We start from the raw sequence: 15,092 nt of genomic DNA, 5'->3' as shown, positions 1-15,092 counted from the left end.
GTACGACCAATCTGATCTCGAAGCGATCAGCGTTGGATCTGCATCAGAGTTATCTGCTGATCACGAGAATGTGCAAGTGCTCAGAATGCTCGCAGCCGTCTTGTATCGCTACGAATCACCGTGGCCGGTCGTTCGAAGACGTATTGTTCGCCCTATAGGCTGGGGTGGCTCCTATACCGCATCTAATATCGAACTGACATCCTATAACCAGAGAGGAGCGTCAAGCCGAGCCATAGAAGCCGCGGAAGGTGCAGATGGCGCGAAGAACATTCAAGGAAGCGCCAAAAGAGTCATATGGTGCGACAGGCCTGGTACACTTTTCGACGTGTTCCTCTACGCATGCCTTCAAGTCGTGACCTGTTGCAGGCGTATTTCGAGTCGTGGTTGGATCACTTCGTCGATTACCGCTTTTGAAACGGAACTGAGCGGCTGCTCCTCTAGTCTGGCAAGCACAGTACCGCAGGCGAACTTGAAGACGAGGGGTATGAGGCCACTTAATCAAAACCAGGCTGTTTCTAGAAGGAAGAGTATCGAGCCTTCAGATCTGCAGCTGCGACCGCGCCGCGCGCCACGGCAGTCGATATTGCTCTACCCTAGCAACTGTCGTACCTGGCGTAGCAATTGTCACTGATTGATTGGATGCGAATAGGCTGCCTCTCTGTTGAAACGTAAGTCACGTATATCTGGTAGATCAAAAAAAGGAGCTAAGGGACGCGACTGTAAAGAATTGGTATACAACGTGGCCTACTGCTTGTTGTTGGCTCTACTTGCCCTGTTTCTGAGCGTTCATCGACCAATTCTGGAACTGGATGAACAACGTTGGCTGAAGAGGCGACTTTTTATCCGCGAACCACTGCTTCTGTGTCTCGGCATACACATCAACGACACCAGTGTAGTTCGCCTTGTCAAGACCGACGAGTACCTTGACGACGTGCAAGCTGGCACTACTGCACACATCTGCGTGAGCTTTGGCGCCACCGCCGTTCTTTGCTTCCTCGTGGATACCCTTCAAGATTGCCCATACTGTCTCGACAGCTTCCGGCTTGGGCAGAGGAGCTTTGTGCTTCGAGCGAGTGTCGAAGTATGTTTTGAGCGTTTTACTGCTCTTCTCGGCAAGCTGCTTATTTGCACTGGCACGTGTGCGGCGTAGCACAGGCAGGAGAACCTCCAGTGTGAGTGCGTTTGAATACTGCTTGTCCAGATATATCGCCAGTAGGTCAAGGACTCTTGATTTGAACTGGACAATGTTTTGTTTTGCATCTTCTCGGTCCTTTTTCTTGCTCGTAACCTGGCTGCGCTGCTTGAAGATCTTGCTGAGTTGGGGATCAAGGGCCATCATCTGTTCGTCATCCATGTCGGATTCATCAGAGGTGTCGTCTCCATCGCCGTCCATGTTGGCTTTCGCAGTTCCCAGTGTCATTTGAAGGAGGTTGTTGAACTGTGTCAACTCTGCGTCGTCGTCGTCATCGCTCTCGCTGCTTTCATCGGAGGAGTCAGAATCCGAGGCATCGTCATCTGAGTCTTCGGCGTCGCCGTTGACCAACTCTACGTCCGAATCTACCATTTCAACGTCTGAGTCCATTTCCGAGTTGTCATCAGAGTCGTCATCAGATTTGGCCTCCTCAGCGTCATCGTTGTCTTGGTTGAATAGCACTTTCTGTCCTTCAAGGTTCTCCTCGGTATCTAGGATCTCAGCGAGCGACTGTAATCCCTCCGAGCCGATCTCAGAAGCAAAGATGGAGAAGACCTCTTCGCCAATCTTGCGGAACAATGTGCGCGGGTTGCCAAGGAAGGATAAGATAATCTCGACAAATGCGTCGGAGCCCTCACCTGAATCCTGGTTCTTTGCCATCGCCTTACGGGAAGCATCGAGATCGTCAAGCAGCATGATGGCATCACCATCGTTGCTGTAGACTTGCAACAGTGTCAATGAGTAGAGGAGGACAAACCCCTCGGCAGCCATCTTGTTACCGGCGATTGAACCCTATCACGCCTCGTATTAGCACGTGTCGGATAGATGTACCGTGACCAGCTTACCCTTTTGGAGATCTTGTCCATAGTCTCGAATGCTTTCTCTACTGTGTCCATAACCTTCGGCTCCGCCTTGAACACCGGCTCAAGGGTTTTGGAAGATGCTTTCTTAGATCGGAGAATGTTCATGATCATCGAAGCGAAAGAGGACTTAGAGCCGACCTCAACACCAAGTAACCTGGTAAGACACGAAGACAGACGTTCCTGGAACATTGTTCTGCTTGCTTCGCTGATTGGGGGAAGAGGTACTTTGCTGGTCTTCACGTCCTTAGCAGGTGTAAAGTATGCATACTCCACCAGAAGTTCAAGGATGCTTCGGAGCCAGTTGTCACCCCCGAAGACATCTTCTGAAAGCTCATCGTAGCGCTTGAACTGCTTCACTGTACTGATGAGAAGATCGGCGATGATCTGTCGACGACTGTCCGCAACGCTCTGCTCCTCGGTCTCTGGTCTAAGGATCACGGACTTCAGATGACGCACAATCTTCTTTAACGCGCTGTCATCTGTTGAAAGAAGGAGTTGCTCAAGCGTCTTGGTCTTGGTGACCCTGTCGAAGTCCACGCTACCATGCTTCGTGGTGAGTGCCACAACAACCGAAAGTGCAGAGCTGCTGTCCTGCTCAACCTTCGACTGCACCGATCTGAGAGCTGCAAGTGCTGCCGTGTGAAGGAACCTGTCATTCTTTTTGCTCTGATTTACGACGGTCCTCATGAGGTTCGGGCTGAACAGTGCAGGAACAGCCCATGTAGGCACTTGTGTGATCATGCTGCTGAAGAGCTTGAAGCCCCATGATTTACGCTCGTGGGATGAGGTAGTGGAAAACAAGTTGTCTGATTATATCAGTCTTCACTTCGATATGTCATGTGTGGTGAACTCACTGTCTACAATGTCGATCCATAGCTGAGGGAACTCTGCCTTGGGTGGCTCTTTGGCGCTACCCTTACTCTCCTCATCTCGTCGCAGTATTTCGCCAAAGACCGAGTTCCACGCAAAAGTGGGATTCGGGTTCGCAGCTGCTGATTTTATAGTCTCATCTTTGGTGTTCTCAGAGTCGACGTGGAAGTCCTCCTTCATAAGCTTCGCTAAGCGCGATCGCTCCTTTCTTGACAGAGGGTCTTTCTGGTGCCAGACACCTTCTGGCAGGACACTCTCATAGCTTGCTCGAACTGTGAGCCATACTGCGACACCTTGTGGCGTGCTGACAAGCTTGAATGGAGTTAGGTCTTTGATTGCCTCCTCGGCGCACTGCTCGAATTGTGGCTGGGCTTTCAGACTCTTCAAAGCTTCTACAAGGACCATCCCGCATTCTTCGCGCAGCCAAGGTATGTCGCGTGCCATTCCATAGATACGGTCTAGAAGCTGGTTCCAGCATTCCATGGATAGCTCTGGTTCAATGACTATCGAAGATTGCATAATGGCCTTGTACCCGAACAATTTTCCGATCAGATGGTCTCGTCGGGCCTGCGATTGTCAGCCTGGTCTCAGCCCAAAGGATGCAGCTCATACTCGTCCGGGTACGTTTCCCTCAATCTCGGTCTTCTCATCGACCATCTTGATGATCGACGCAACATCATGATCCAGACCTGCAATCTTGACGCTACCAAATATTTGTCGCAGCAATTCGGTAAGTGTGAGTGAAAATCCAACTCTGGCGGCTTTTCTTTGGCTGCAGAGACCCTTGATCAAACGTGTTAAGGCAGTTTCCACCTCTTTTGCAGCTGGTTTGCTCTCGGGCGAGAACTTTACAATGAGCTGTTTGGCAGCCTCAAATCGAACTTCATCAGATTCTGCGGCTAGATCCTCGTAGAGCTTGGAGAGCTTCAAGTGCTCTTCGCTGAGTTGTTTGCGACGTTTGGCTGGAGCTTCTTCGACATTTTCAGCCTGCACGGGCTCGCGCTCTCTTTTGCGGTCGTCACTGCCCATTGTCGTCCTCTTTAGGATTAATTTGGTGTATTTGACTTCAATCGCGCCTGACACGAAAAGTTCACGAGATAAAAAGTTCTGCCACAGATTTTCACCGCTCGATGGAATAAGCATAGCTTCATCGCGGCGGAATTTAAGTCCGTAGCCACCCCGCACTGGTCCTGACAACCAAGCGTACCATGGCAACGGTTCAGGTGGATGTTCCCCTGCCACCAGTCGAGCCTCATCCACAATGGATCTCTCATGCCTCCGGACGCTCCTTGAATGCTCCAACATTGTGTCTATTGTCATATATACGAGTAGTTGTGTATGACGCATGCTTCAACTGGTGGATGACACGTAGCTTCGCGTACATCAGCCTTCAGTGAAATCCACAACGGAATTGTCTATGAGTGTTATCCAGAGAGGGATTGTAAGAAACTCAAGCTCTCAAGTGTTCAAGGGGAGAACGCTGGACCTTTGAGGACTTTGTTCGAAGTATGCAACAGACAGCTCCCCGCTATCGAGGAAGACCATGCCTGCCAATAACTGTCTCATTCAACATAGTTCACATGTGATATGGAGCTCGAGGAGCCTTCCTTCAAGCACAACTTCGAGCACAATTACGTGCTGCATGATGACTCCGAGAGTTCTATACGCCCAGCAAAGCGTCAAACTCGATGGAGCGAAGCCTCGTTATATAAAGCAGCAACACCCCTCTCAACCCCACAATCGCAATGGCGCAGCCCGGTGACACCGCACACTGTGCCGCTCAGCTGCACCGAAAAGCCTCATGGACCCTGGGGGTGCTCGAGATAGATTAGCTGGGGCTGACAATGGCACGTTTTAAGGCGCCGCCAAGGGTATTGTCTTCCCCTGCGAATCTGACGATAGTTGCATGGGACAACGGTTATGTGAGCACGCCTCAACCGAGATCGACTCAGGTCCGCCCTTCATTAAGTTTTCTTTTCTGGCCATGCGTCTATCGATAGGGATCTCCAGCAGCGGACGTAACACTTGTGTGCAAACTTGTCTCTTCGGGAGCTTGGAGCTTTACCGACTCCACGATCGTGACAATTTTCCATGCACAAACCTCGGATGTGGTCGGCCTGCTGCTGATGTCTGACGAAGATTGAGTTCAAACTGTCTGTCACAGTGCAGAAAATTCAGGGTCCTGCGACGCAAAGGCGCTCCCGCAGGTCTGGGGTTGAATGAAAGTACCCATGCTCTTAGTCACGAGACTGCGCGCGCGTTGCCACTTTGTGTGCCGGTTTAGGTTATTTGTGTCGATGGCCGGTCACGTCCACCGGGAGACGACACGCGACTGTTTGATAGCGCTTTTCGCAAGCGACGCAATTGGCCTCTCAGCATCTCAGGTCCACAGAAGAGGGGTCACCGGTTGGTGGGGTCCAAACTGGAAATGATGATGGTACCCGTTGTGAAGGCTTTTGTGCACGCGGTTTGCTCGGTGGATTGGGAACGCCCGTGTTCTCGAACGACCCTTCTTAAGTTCAGCTGCTATGGCGACAGCCTCCACCGGCAGCCCCGAACCCGTGTCAGAAAAACAATCGTTTTTGTAGCGGAGATCAGCAATCGTCACAAGTTGTGCGTTGTTCAGGAGAATTGGCCGCAAACAAGGAGTGCAAGAATAGCAAACTGGGAAATCGGATCATCGAGCTCAGCCTTATAGAATATGACGTTGAAGGGGTGTCGCAATCGCGATGTCTATCCGCAGCTCGATCTCAAGCATGCACTAAGAGACGGTTCTGCCACCAGCAGAGCTTGGGGAATCCAGTTTTATGCATCCACATAGGGTAAAAGCTTGTAATATTGAGGAGTTCACGGGCCGCGCAGCACCCTTCACAAAACAGAGGCGCTGCGACGTACCCTGGACCAACTGGGCCAGCGAAATTGAGCCGCCTGCCCTATCAGACCTGGTCCATAACCTAAAACTGCTTCAGGATTCGGTGCTCTGGCCACTCAGGACGTGTAGCTGGCCTGTTGCTTCGAGGCTGTTTCCCTGGCAGAGCAGCGCCAAGTCACCGTCCATGCTGCGATGACGAAAGACTCGCGAGAGCTGACCACGCTGACGCCGGTTTACCGTGTCAGGACGCAGCAGAGGGGCCCTTACGAAGCTCTTCAGTACTTTACTGGGGGCGATCCGCGGCTAGGCCTCGCGGTGGTAATAATGCTGTCGGTGCAATGTTGGGTCGACGGCCAAGTGCGTCTCCATGGGAAACGGTCTCTACGTGACGCAGGCCACGGTTAGCAGGAACTGTGGAAGCCTCACACGAGAGCGGCCGGAGCAGATACTGCTTGGACAGAGGCCGGTGCAGCAGTTAATCGGGGAGGGAACTCATGGTTTCACACATTTTTCAGGCCTTGCCAGCATGATGCTGGTCGGAGCGGGATCCGTGCCAGCGTGCTGTCAAGGTAATGAGACGAGGAAGGGATGGTGTGCAGGTCCCCTCAGCCAGCTCCGGCGTGCTGCATGGGGTGTGCACCGCCCGGTGAGAATAGCAATTGAGGTTCACGATGCCATTGCTATGGCATCAATTGCAGGTTTGCAGTGACATACAACGTAAACAACCGTTCGCCGCCAGCCCCAGGCGCAAGGCGCGTTAGCTGCAGCGGTAGCATTATCGTGCAGCGTGATCGTGATCGCGTTTCCGGGCAGCGTCAATGAAACGCAGCGGATCAGCAGCGCTCGCAGCACGCTGCATTACCGAAAGAGCAAACTGCCCCATCCTCGTCCCGCTGCTGCCAGGGCCGTGTGCAAGCGGGCCTGTTAGTGGTGAGGCCCTCAGTGCAGCGCTTATGCCTCGCCAACGAGCGCACTGGCCGCCGTGCTGGGCCACCTCCACTGCAGCTTGGTCGTTGCTGTGGAAGCAAAGGCTCGGCAACCTCAAATCCAGCTGGGTGACCTCTGCCCTGCTTCTCTTTTCTTCACCCTTCTCGCACCCAAGAAGGCCCATTCTCTCTCCTCGACAGCTGGCACAGGCACTGGTGAACATTACTAGAAGAACAAGAAGACGGTCACTACGTTGGGTACATCTTGTTGGGAAGCCGCTGCCATATCACCATCCATTCGCCGCTACCGAACCGCCTACTGCGTGCCTCCATGTTCGTCTAGCCCACCACGACCAGCATCTCTCTCCTCTACTAGCGTCGAGCTGCGAGGCTGTTTACTGCGAGCATCTTCAGATTGGAATTAGCTTTCCTGTCTTATATGCTTATCGGCTCACCACCAGCCGCCAGTCCTACCACCGTCCCTCGCCGCCAGTGAGCAGAGAGACCGCCCGCAGCACTTCCGTCCGCCGCCCACGCTCGCTGCACGAGGTCTGCACACCGAACACGCCGTCCACCACACTACACATACACATCTACACATCGCCGCTATGGAGATGTCATCGCCATTGGCCGCCATGCACCCGCCGGCTGCCATTCCCGGCCCGTGGGGCTACCGTCGCGACCTGCCGCCCTCGAAGCCATTGTTTGGAGCTCACACGCTGGGGTCAAAGAACTTCAACTTCAGGGACATGAGCATGAGGAAGGGAGGCATGGAATCCGGGTACTTCGGCATCCAGCCAATGAGGGGGTCGTCGCCCACTGCGAGCCTGGCCGCTGACATGTCGTCAAACCTACATGTCGATCAGAGGTACGGGCCGCCCCTGTATAGGCGATGCTTCCATTGTCCGCTTGCTAATCTTCTTTGTTAGCCCTCAGCTTGTCACGCCCCGTCGGTCGCTATTTACGTCGGGTTTATTTCACCAGGTCGACACTCAGGGTAAGCCAAGCTGTACTTCGTTGAGCAGGCGGATAAATGCTAACCTCCATTGAAGCTGCAGAAGGCGTAACCACCCCTCCAGTCAGATGGGAAGGCGTGACCACGCCGCCAATCCCCGATTCCTCGCCCAGCTTTGTGCCTGACTCCATGGACATCTCGCCGCTCCCGCACAAGGCGCCCTTCAGCTACATCACACTGCCATCTCCGTCCCCGGAGGTGATGCCCAGCAACGGAGACGACATGCTCTCCCCCTGCGAGCTGCCACAACTTCCCACGAACATGCTAGACATTCCACGACCAAGCTCAGCTGCCGAGTATGTCTGCCACCCAATTGAACACCCATTGAGTCTCTACTGACGCGTCACAGCCGCAAGAAGTCCATCCTTCTCCGACCATCTCTTGCGCGTGCGAAGAACTTCTCGACTAACACTGTATCCTTCAAGCAGCAGGAACAGCAACCGTGCCCACCATTCAGGTTTGGCGCCGGCTGCGACCGAGACAGCTTCGGTAACATTGGCAACACATCTTCACCCAGTCTTGACGAATGCTTCGCCCCCTCACCACCTCAGGAACGTCGCCCGTGCTCTAATGGATCACTTTTCGCGTCATCAAAGGCTAAGCCTTTCCCCTTCGGCTCGAGTATACAATCTCGCAACAACGGCTCACCCCTTGCTGCCATCAGGAAACAAAGTGCCGCCCACACCCGTCCTCGACCCAGTAAGATGAGGAGATCGCTAAGCATGTTTGAGCATCCTGGCGACGTGATGAACGCAAAGCAAGACGGTGACGAGTCTGGCTCACCTAGCAGCCTGTCGTCTGTGATGGATACAGAAGAGTTCCCTTCACTCAAGCTGCCTCACTTCACACCTTCTGAGCCCGAGAGCCTCCCTCGTATCAACCATGAAACACTTATCCAAGTGCTTGACGGTGCTTACGATCATTTGTATGACGAGAAGGCTATCATCGATTGCCGTTTCGAGTATGAGTACAATGGTGGACACATTGAAGGTGCATTGAACTTCTGTGATAAGGAGCAATTGGCTGAGCGTCTCTTCTCTGCACCAACTAACAACAACACCCTTCTCATCCTCCACTGTGAATACTCCGCGCATCGCGCCCCTCTCATGTAAGTCTACTGTCCGTATACCTCCCATGTTACTGTCACTAACGAACCCAGGGCTAAGTTTGTGCGCTCGCAAGACCGCAAAGAGAACGCGCATCGCTACCCTGCATTGCACTACCCTGAGGTCTACATCCTCGACGGTGGCTACAGCTCTTTCTATCACTCCAACTCGACTCGATGCTTCCCGCAGAACTATCTTCGGATGGATGCTAAGGAGCACGAGCAATCCTGCGAACGTGGCTTGAACAAGCTTCGACAACGCTCGAAGCTCAACCGTGCACACACATTCGCAATCGGCCAACACTCTTGCCAAATGGAAGACAGCCCTACGGCTCTCGGCAGGTCAAAGAGTGGAGGCAACATCTTCACGCTTGGCGACGACTCACTGAACGTTGGACGAATAGGCGCTTCACGTCGCATGGCTTCTTACTAAGCCTGCGCGGAGCCAACGATTTCTACACGATATCCCATAATTCACGGCGAACCGGACTCACGGCGTTTCCCTTACTTGCTGCTTCGGTATTCCACAGCATTGGCGTTATGATCATTTACTCATTTCCATCTCGAGGCGTTCTAGCGATTTGCCATTTGGCCCCTTCTCTGCATCAACTTGGACTTCTGGACGGCGGGAAACAACATCGACTGCGAGCAGTCTGCACCTACACTTTGGGCTTGCGCCACTCCCGTTGCTTCTGCATTTTATACCCAATGTCGCGTTGCCGCCGGCTCGGACATAATTCTTCTTTATGGCAGCATTAGACCACTGCCTTGCAGTCTCATTAATTTCCTTTGTCACTACCATCCTCATACGGATCTTTCATGGCCCCGCGGAGAAGATCAAACCATCGCTCCAACAACAACAACAACAATCTCAGAAACATCACGAAACCAAATAAACTCAGGTCTACGTACCTTCAGACACATCATCAACTCGACATCCTCTCCTATCCCCAACTGGTCCTCTTCCATTCTTCGGCATCTTCTCCACACCAGACTGGCTCTACTACATCAGATTGAAAGCACTCCGGCATTGGTTGCACGTTGGCGCAACTTGAAGGGTCTTTTCTTCGTTTCACCCATTTGAGCTCTTGTTCCGTTCGATTATGTACTTATCCATACGTCTTTGTTCTCTCTAGGCCGGGGTCGGCGGTAGTAGGCCTACGATTGAGACTTGAGGAGGTAATTGATAGGTCCATCGTCGTAATACGGCAGAGGGACGACAGTGGTTAGAAACATCTGCATGTAGAAATTAGGGAAATGAAACGGTACCTTACATACATTGTGTGCTGTGTGTACCTGGCTGTGACAAACATGTCCATGCATCTACTGTGAATACTGTCGTGAGACTTGACAGCTGTGAAACAGTGAAACAGCAAGCCAATCGGGCGCAACGCGTTGGAGACGCACTAGCAATGCGGTTGCCCCACATCTTTTGGCGTGCAGGACGCTGCAGCATGTGAGACACGATCACGAACTCTATCTAGCCTCACACCTGCAGCTCTCGGTACCTTTGCACCATACTCTGGCCGCCCGCCTAGCGCCTCACACGCACCTCACACGCACCTCACACCTCCCACTCATAACCATCGCTTTGTCTCGCAGCGTCTCGCTCGCCTCTGCCGAACTCCTGCCCGCCGGGCACGCGCAGCTTCCGTGTCGTACGACCATGGATATCGACGACCTACTCGCCGAAGTCGCAGTCGACTCGACGCCCCAGGAGTCAAGAGACTTGCAGGAGCTGACGAGGGCGTGGGTTGCGGAACGTACGGCGCCGGAGATTCTGAACTGGCCGGAGGAGTTGATGGAGCGGGTGCTAGAGAGGATCAGACGGCAGGTATGTTGCTGTTCTTGGAATGCTTGGTGGGGGAGGGGCAGATGTGTGTTGTGTCATGGAGAGGGGCTAATGGCGTAGGCAGATTGAGCTTGTGGAAGACCAGACGGGGAATATGGATCCGAAGACGAATTTCAAACTCATTGTTATTCAGACGGAACTTGAGCGGTTCAAGTTTCTGGTCAGGAGTTTCTTGAGGGCGAGATTGAAGAAGGTATATTCCCTTGAGATCATTGCTGAAGTTGAAGAGTGTACTGATAGAGGATGAACAGATTGACGAGCACCCTCTGCACATTCGCGCGCAACACACTGCTTCCCTCGATACCATGCAGTCACTTCTTTCGCCATCCGAGCTACAGTATCTCACATCACATCAGGCGCTTCTCTCGCAACATTACTCAACCTCCTTCCTGTCACAATTTCCAGCGTCATTACAACGATTGGACGACACAACAGGCGGCATTAGCATGGTAGACAAGCCGGACGAAGACAAAGCCGTGTTTGTCCGAGCGCTCAGAGACATCGGAACAGTGTTCATTGAAGGCACGGACCGCCGCCTTGAAGTCAAGCGAGGCGATGTATGGGTAGTGCGGTGGAGTGCGGTAAGGAAATGGGCTGTTGGCAGTGGAACCGGTGACGTAGAGCTCATCTGAGGAGAGTCTGAGTCGTGTTGTGTTGTGAGCGCAACACTTGCCGACATGCGAAAGAGCGGTCACGAAGGTACGAAAACGAGACGCGCGCGCCCAAACAATGAGGCTGACGCGCGCTCTGATGCGGAGGCCCGTGGGCAACAACACCAAAATGCCGCGAATAATATTATGCCGAGAATCATGAGAGGTGGTATCATTCCACTATGAGAGAAAGGAAGAGTCCAGCCTTTTCAACGCCGTGTGAGAAAGTATGGGGATCCCTGCTTGTCAAGTACGCAGATCATCGGAATGCTCAGTGGCCCTGGATCCATGATAGCATCTCCCCGAAGGCTTGTGACTGCTCGTGCTTGATCTTGGGATCTTCGTAATCTCCGTACACCGCAAAGCCATGTGGCACTCCTTCGAAGACCTTGATCTCGTGCTCAATCTTGTTTGTTTCCATTGCTCGCCGGCCGGGTGTCAAGACCTCGTCTTCCGGGAACAACGGGTCGTCCTTAACAGCCGCGATGTAGACTGGCGACCGTACAGCCTCGAGGTCCTCTTTCGAGACCATTGTGCCGTGCGCGACAGCTCCTGCCTTCAGCACTGGTGCCTTCTTGACTGCCCCCTGTTCCTCGTCCCCTGAAGCTGCTTGTCCCCAGGCAACAGTATCCGGAAGGTCACCAGCCAACATTAGGATGTACTTGGCGCCAAAGCAGTATCCCACGCCGTACACTCCACCGCCACTCGCAACAGCGTCCGCGAACTCCTCTTTCGCGCCCTCGACAACCTTGTGCAGGATCGGTAGGACCTTCACCGGTGTATGTCTTGCAAGCCACATATCAATCGTGAACGCCTTTATGCCCTCAGCCGCCTTCAGCTTGATAGTGTCCAGCCACGATGTTTTCTCTGTGACTTCCTCCATGCTGACTGTGCTTGTGGCTGGCTCGCCGTCGAACTGGTCGGGCATGACTACCAGATATCCTTCTGATGCATATTTGTCCGCTTGAAGCTGGTTGTTCGTAGACTTGACGCCAGTGCCGCCCGTGAGGAGGAGTAGGAGCTTCGATGGAGCATGTGGGTAATCAGAGGGTTTCGTGATATAGCATTCGACGCCGCCAAGTCTCGTGAGCTCGCCCGTTGGTACTTCGCCAGTAGGTGTTGGTCGGTCTGTGGTGCAGTGTTCCTGGTCGTTCAGTCAGCGCTGTCTATCGGCCGCTGTATCTAACATACACCCATCGTCGGCCCTGTCTGCGCAGGAGTGTCACCAGGGAACACGCTCTGCTCGGCCCCTTCCGTCTGACCTGCAGTCTGCTTGGTCGGCTTCTCCTGTGCATCGCTCTCGGGCGCTCGTGTTGCAATTTCGTTGTCAGCCATGGTGTTGTTGTGTTAAGTGTGAACTGTGGATGGCTGAGCTGTCATGTCGATGGTCCAATGGCGGTTACATAGGCGTGAGAGTGGGTCCTAGTTGGCAGTGCGGGGGCTGCCTAGCGCCCACTTAACGCGAACGCGCTGCGACGCGTCCCAAACTTCTGAACTCGTTGCGCCGCCACCTTGACACAACACCACCATAACCGTCTGAACTGTACAACATCCAACATGGCAGAGCAGGCGATCACACAGGGTGCTATCAGGTAGGACACACGTCCAGCAGAATACGTCGGTCGGTACTGACTTCGAGTAGGAGCATCTTCGAGCCCAGCGGCTGCTTCGTAGAACACCCCGTCTTGCAATGCGTGCAGATCAAGACAATGGAGCCCAAGGCAGGCGAGGCAAACCCAGTGCAACGCTTCCGTGTCGTACTAAGTGACATCCGCAATTTCATCCAGACGATGATTGCGACCAGTATGTGCAGCATGTTCACTGCCCAAATCAAGCTAATCGCGTCTAGCTGCGAACGAGATCGTCACATCAGGCAAGCTCAAGAAGGGATCGATAGTTCGACTGCTGAAGTACAACCCTCAGCAGGTCAAGGACAAGAAGTGCGCAGATGAGCCACGGTCAATACAACACAGCTGACGTGCATGCAGCATCCTGATTATCATGGAGCTTGATGTCCTCTCAGAGTATGGCGAACTCGACAAGATCGGCCAGCCCGAAGCACTGGACACGAAGTCCAAACAGCAGCCTGCTGCCATCTCAGGCAATAACTTCTATGGCAACAAGCCTGCTCCTGCGCCCCAGCAACAGCAACAGCAAAGGTCGCTTCCTGTACACCAGAGCAACCCGAGCACATCCACACACCCACATCTATACCCGATCGAGTCTCTTTCGCCATATGCGCACAAGTGGACTATCCGAGCTCGGTGCACACACAAGGGCGAAATGAAGGAGTGGCATAACGCAAAGGGCACCGGCAAGCTTTTTAGTGTGAACCTGCTGGACGACACTGGCGAGATCCGTGCGACAGCCTTCACTGAAGTCGCTGAAAGACTGTACCCAATCTTCGAGGAAGGTGTGGTGTACTACATCTCCGCACCTTGCCGAGTCACACTTGCGAAGAAGCAATTTTCAAATCTGCCAAACGATTACGAGCTCCAGTTCGAGCGCGACACTGAAGTTGAGAAGGCAGAAGACCAGGACAACAAGCCCCAGATTCGTTTCAATTTCACTAAAATTGGTGATCTCAACTCTGTCGAGAAGGACACGACCATCGACACCATTGGTGTGCTAAAGGAGGTTGGCGAGGTGGCCACGATCACATCGAAGAACACCAACAAGGACTTTTCCAAGCGAGAATTGACACTGGCTGATGACAGTCAAACATCAGTGCGACTTACCATCTGGGGCAAGACAGCAGAGAGTTTTGAGGCACCACTTGAGTCGATCGTGGCGTTCAAGGGTGTTAAGGTCTCTGACTTTGGTGGCCGGAGTCTGAGTCTTCTGAGCTCTGGCTCAATGATGCTTGATCCTGATATCGATGAGGCACACAAGCTGCGAGGATGGTTCAATGCCGTCGGTCAGAACACCACCTTCTCCACGCATCAAAACATGGCACCAGCCTCTGGCGGCTCGAAGAACGACAACAAGATCATCTCCCAGATCGTCGAAGAGGAGAGTTACCTCCAAGACACACCAACCTACATAAGTCTACGAGCTTCCGTCGTGTATGTCAAGAACACAACTGTCGCATACCCAGCATGCTCGACACCAGGTTGCAACAAGAAAGTCATCGAGGAGAACCCAGGTTCGTGGTGGTGTGAGAAGTGTCAGACATCGTTTCCTGAGCCGACATACCGCTACGTGCTTAGCGTCAACGTTGCAGATCACACCGGCACTCTCTGGCTGAGCTGCTTCGACGAGGCTGGACAGATAATCGTCGGAATGTCTGCCAACGAAGCGATGAAGATCAAAGAGGCAGACGAAGAGAGCAACACCACAGGGAACTTCCTGAACATCATGCAAGATGCTACCTGCAAGACCTTCAACTTCAGAGTCCGGGCGAAGATGGAGACGTACCAGGACCAGCCTAAGTAAATACTCGTCAGCATTCTTGTGAGACAATTACTAACAATTTACAGGCCTCGCTACCAGGTGTTGAACATCTACCCTCTCAACTACGCGCAAGAGGCTAACAAGCTTGCACAACTTATCAAGCAATACGACATGGACGACAACAGTAACAGTCTGTTTGTGAACTAGAATGGAACGTCGAACGAATGTGTATCATGAGGTAATGGGTCTATAGACGTCCTCGTCGTTGACGCACTTGTCGTGTCGAATTATAGTATGTGGAACGATATCCTGTCAACGTCATGAATATCAGAGCACCTTCCCTATCAAAGTGTC

At 53.1% G+C, this 15,092-nt stretch overlaps 5 protein-coding genes across 5 annotated transcripts; 3 read left to right on the top strand and 2 right to left on the bottom strand.

Moving 5' to 3' along the window:
* Positions 1–743: 743 nt before the first annotated feature.
* BU25DRAFT_412994 (uncharacterized protein) lies at positions 744–3,967 on the bottom strand. Its single transcript, XM_033706925.1, has 4 exons — positions 3,538–3,967; positions 2,910–3,492; positions 2,038–2,861; positions 744–1,984 (listed from the first exon to the last, which is right to left on the bottom strand). The coding sequence occupies exons 1-4, from the start codon at positions 3,952–3,954 to the stop codon at positions 764–766; spliced, it is 3,045 nt and encodes a 1,014-aa protein (XP_033559381.1). The 5' UTR covers positions 3,955–3,967; the 3' UTR covers positions 744–763.
* Positions 3,968–7,358: 3,391 nt separating this feature from the next.
* Positions 7,359–9,276, top strand: BU25DRAFT_346517 (Rhodanese-like protein; the record flags this gene model as incomplete). Its single annotated transcript, XM_033703104.1, has 5 exons — positions 7,359–7,591; positions 7,653–7,720; positions 7,785–8,034; positions 8,088–8,846; positions 8,898–9,276. The coding sequence occupies 5 exons, from the start codon at positions 7,359–7,361 to the stop codon at positions 9,274–9,276; spliced, it is 1,689 nt and encodes a 562-aa protein (XP_033559380.1).
* Positions 9,277–10,509: 1,233 nt separating this feature from the next.
* BU25DRAFT_346760 (GINS complex, Sld5 component) lies at positions 10,510–11,327 on the top strand (the record flags this gene model as incomplete). The annotated part of the gene is made up of 3 exons (XM_033703116.1): positions 10,510–10,677; positions 10,760–10,888; positions 10,947–11,327. 3 exons carry the CDS (start codon positions 10,510–10,512, stop codon positions 11,325–11,327), a joined length of 678 nt encoding a protein of 225 aa, XP_033559379.1.
* Positions 11,328–11,356: 29 nt separating this feature from the next.
* Positions 11,357–12,709, bottom strand: BU25DRAFT_372903 (alpha/beta-hydrolase). The gene is made up of 2 exons (XM_033704026.1): positions 12,537–12,709; positions 11,357–12,489 (listed from the first exon to the last, which is right to left on the bottom strand). The coding sequence occupies exons 1-2, from the start codon at positions 12,678–12,680 to the stop codon at positions 11,617–11,619; spliced, it is 1,017 nt and encodes a 338-aa protein (XP_033559378.1). The 5' UTR covers positions 12,681–12,709; the 3' UTR covers positions 11,357–11,616.
* A 345-nt stretch (positions 12,710–13,054) lies between these two features.
* Positions 13,055–14,945, top strand: BU25DRAFT_346472 (replication factor-a protein; the record flags this gene model as incomplete). The annotated part of the gene is made up of 4 exons (XM_033703100.1): positions 13,055–13,148; positions 13,195–13,285; positions 13,334–14,776; positions 14,825–14,945. 4 exons carry the CDS (start codon positions 13,055–13,057, stop codon positions 14,943–14,945), a joined length of 1,749 nt encoding a protein of 582 aa, XP_033559377.1.
* Positions 14,946–15,092: the final 147 nt, after the last annotated feature.

Source organism: Macroventuria anomochaeta (genome assembly GCF_010093625.1).
Source record: "Macroventuria anomochaeta strain CBS 525.71 unplaced genomic scaffold BU25scaffold_27, whole genome shotgun sequence".
Lineage (NCBI taxonomy): Eukaryota > Fungi > Ascomycota > Dothideomycetes > Pleosporales > Didymellaceae > Macroventuria > Macroventuria anomochaeta.
The sequence above is the reverse complement of the archived record's forward strand: the minus strand, read 5'-3'. Positions and strand labels throughout refer to the sequence as shown.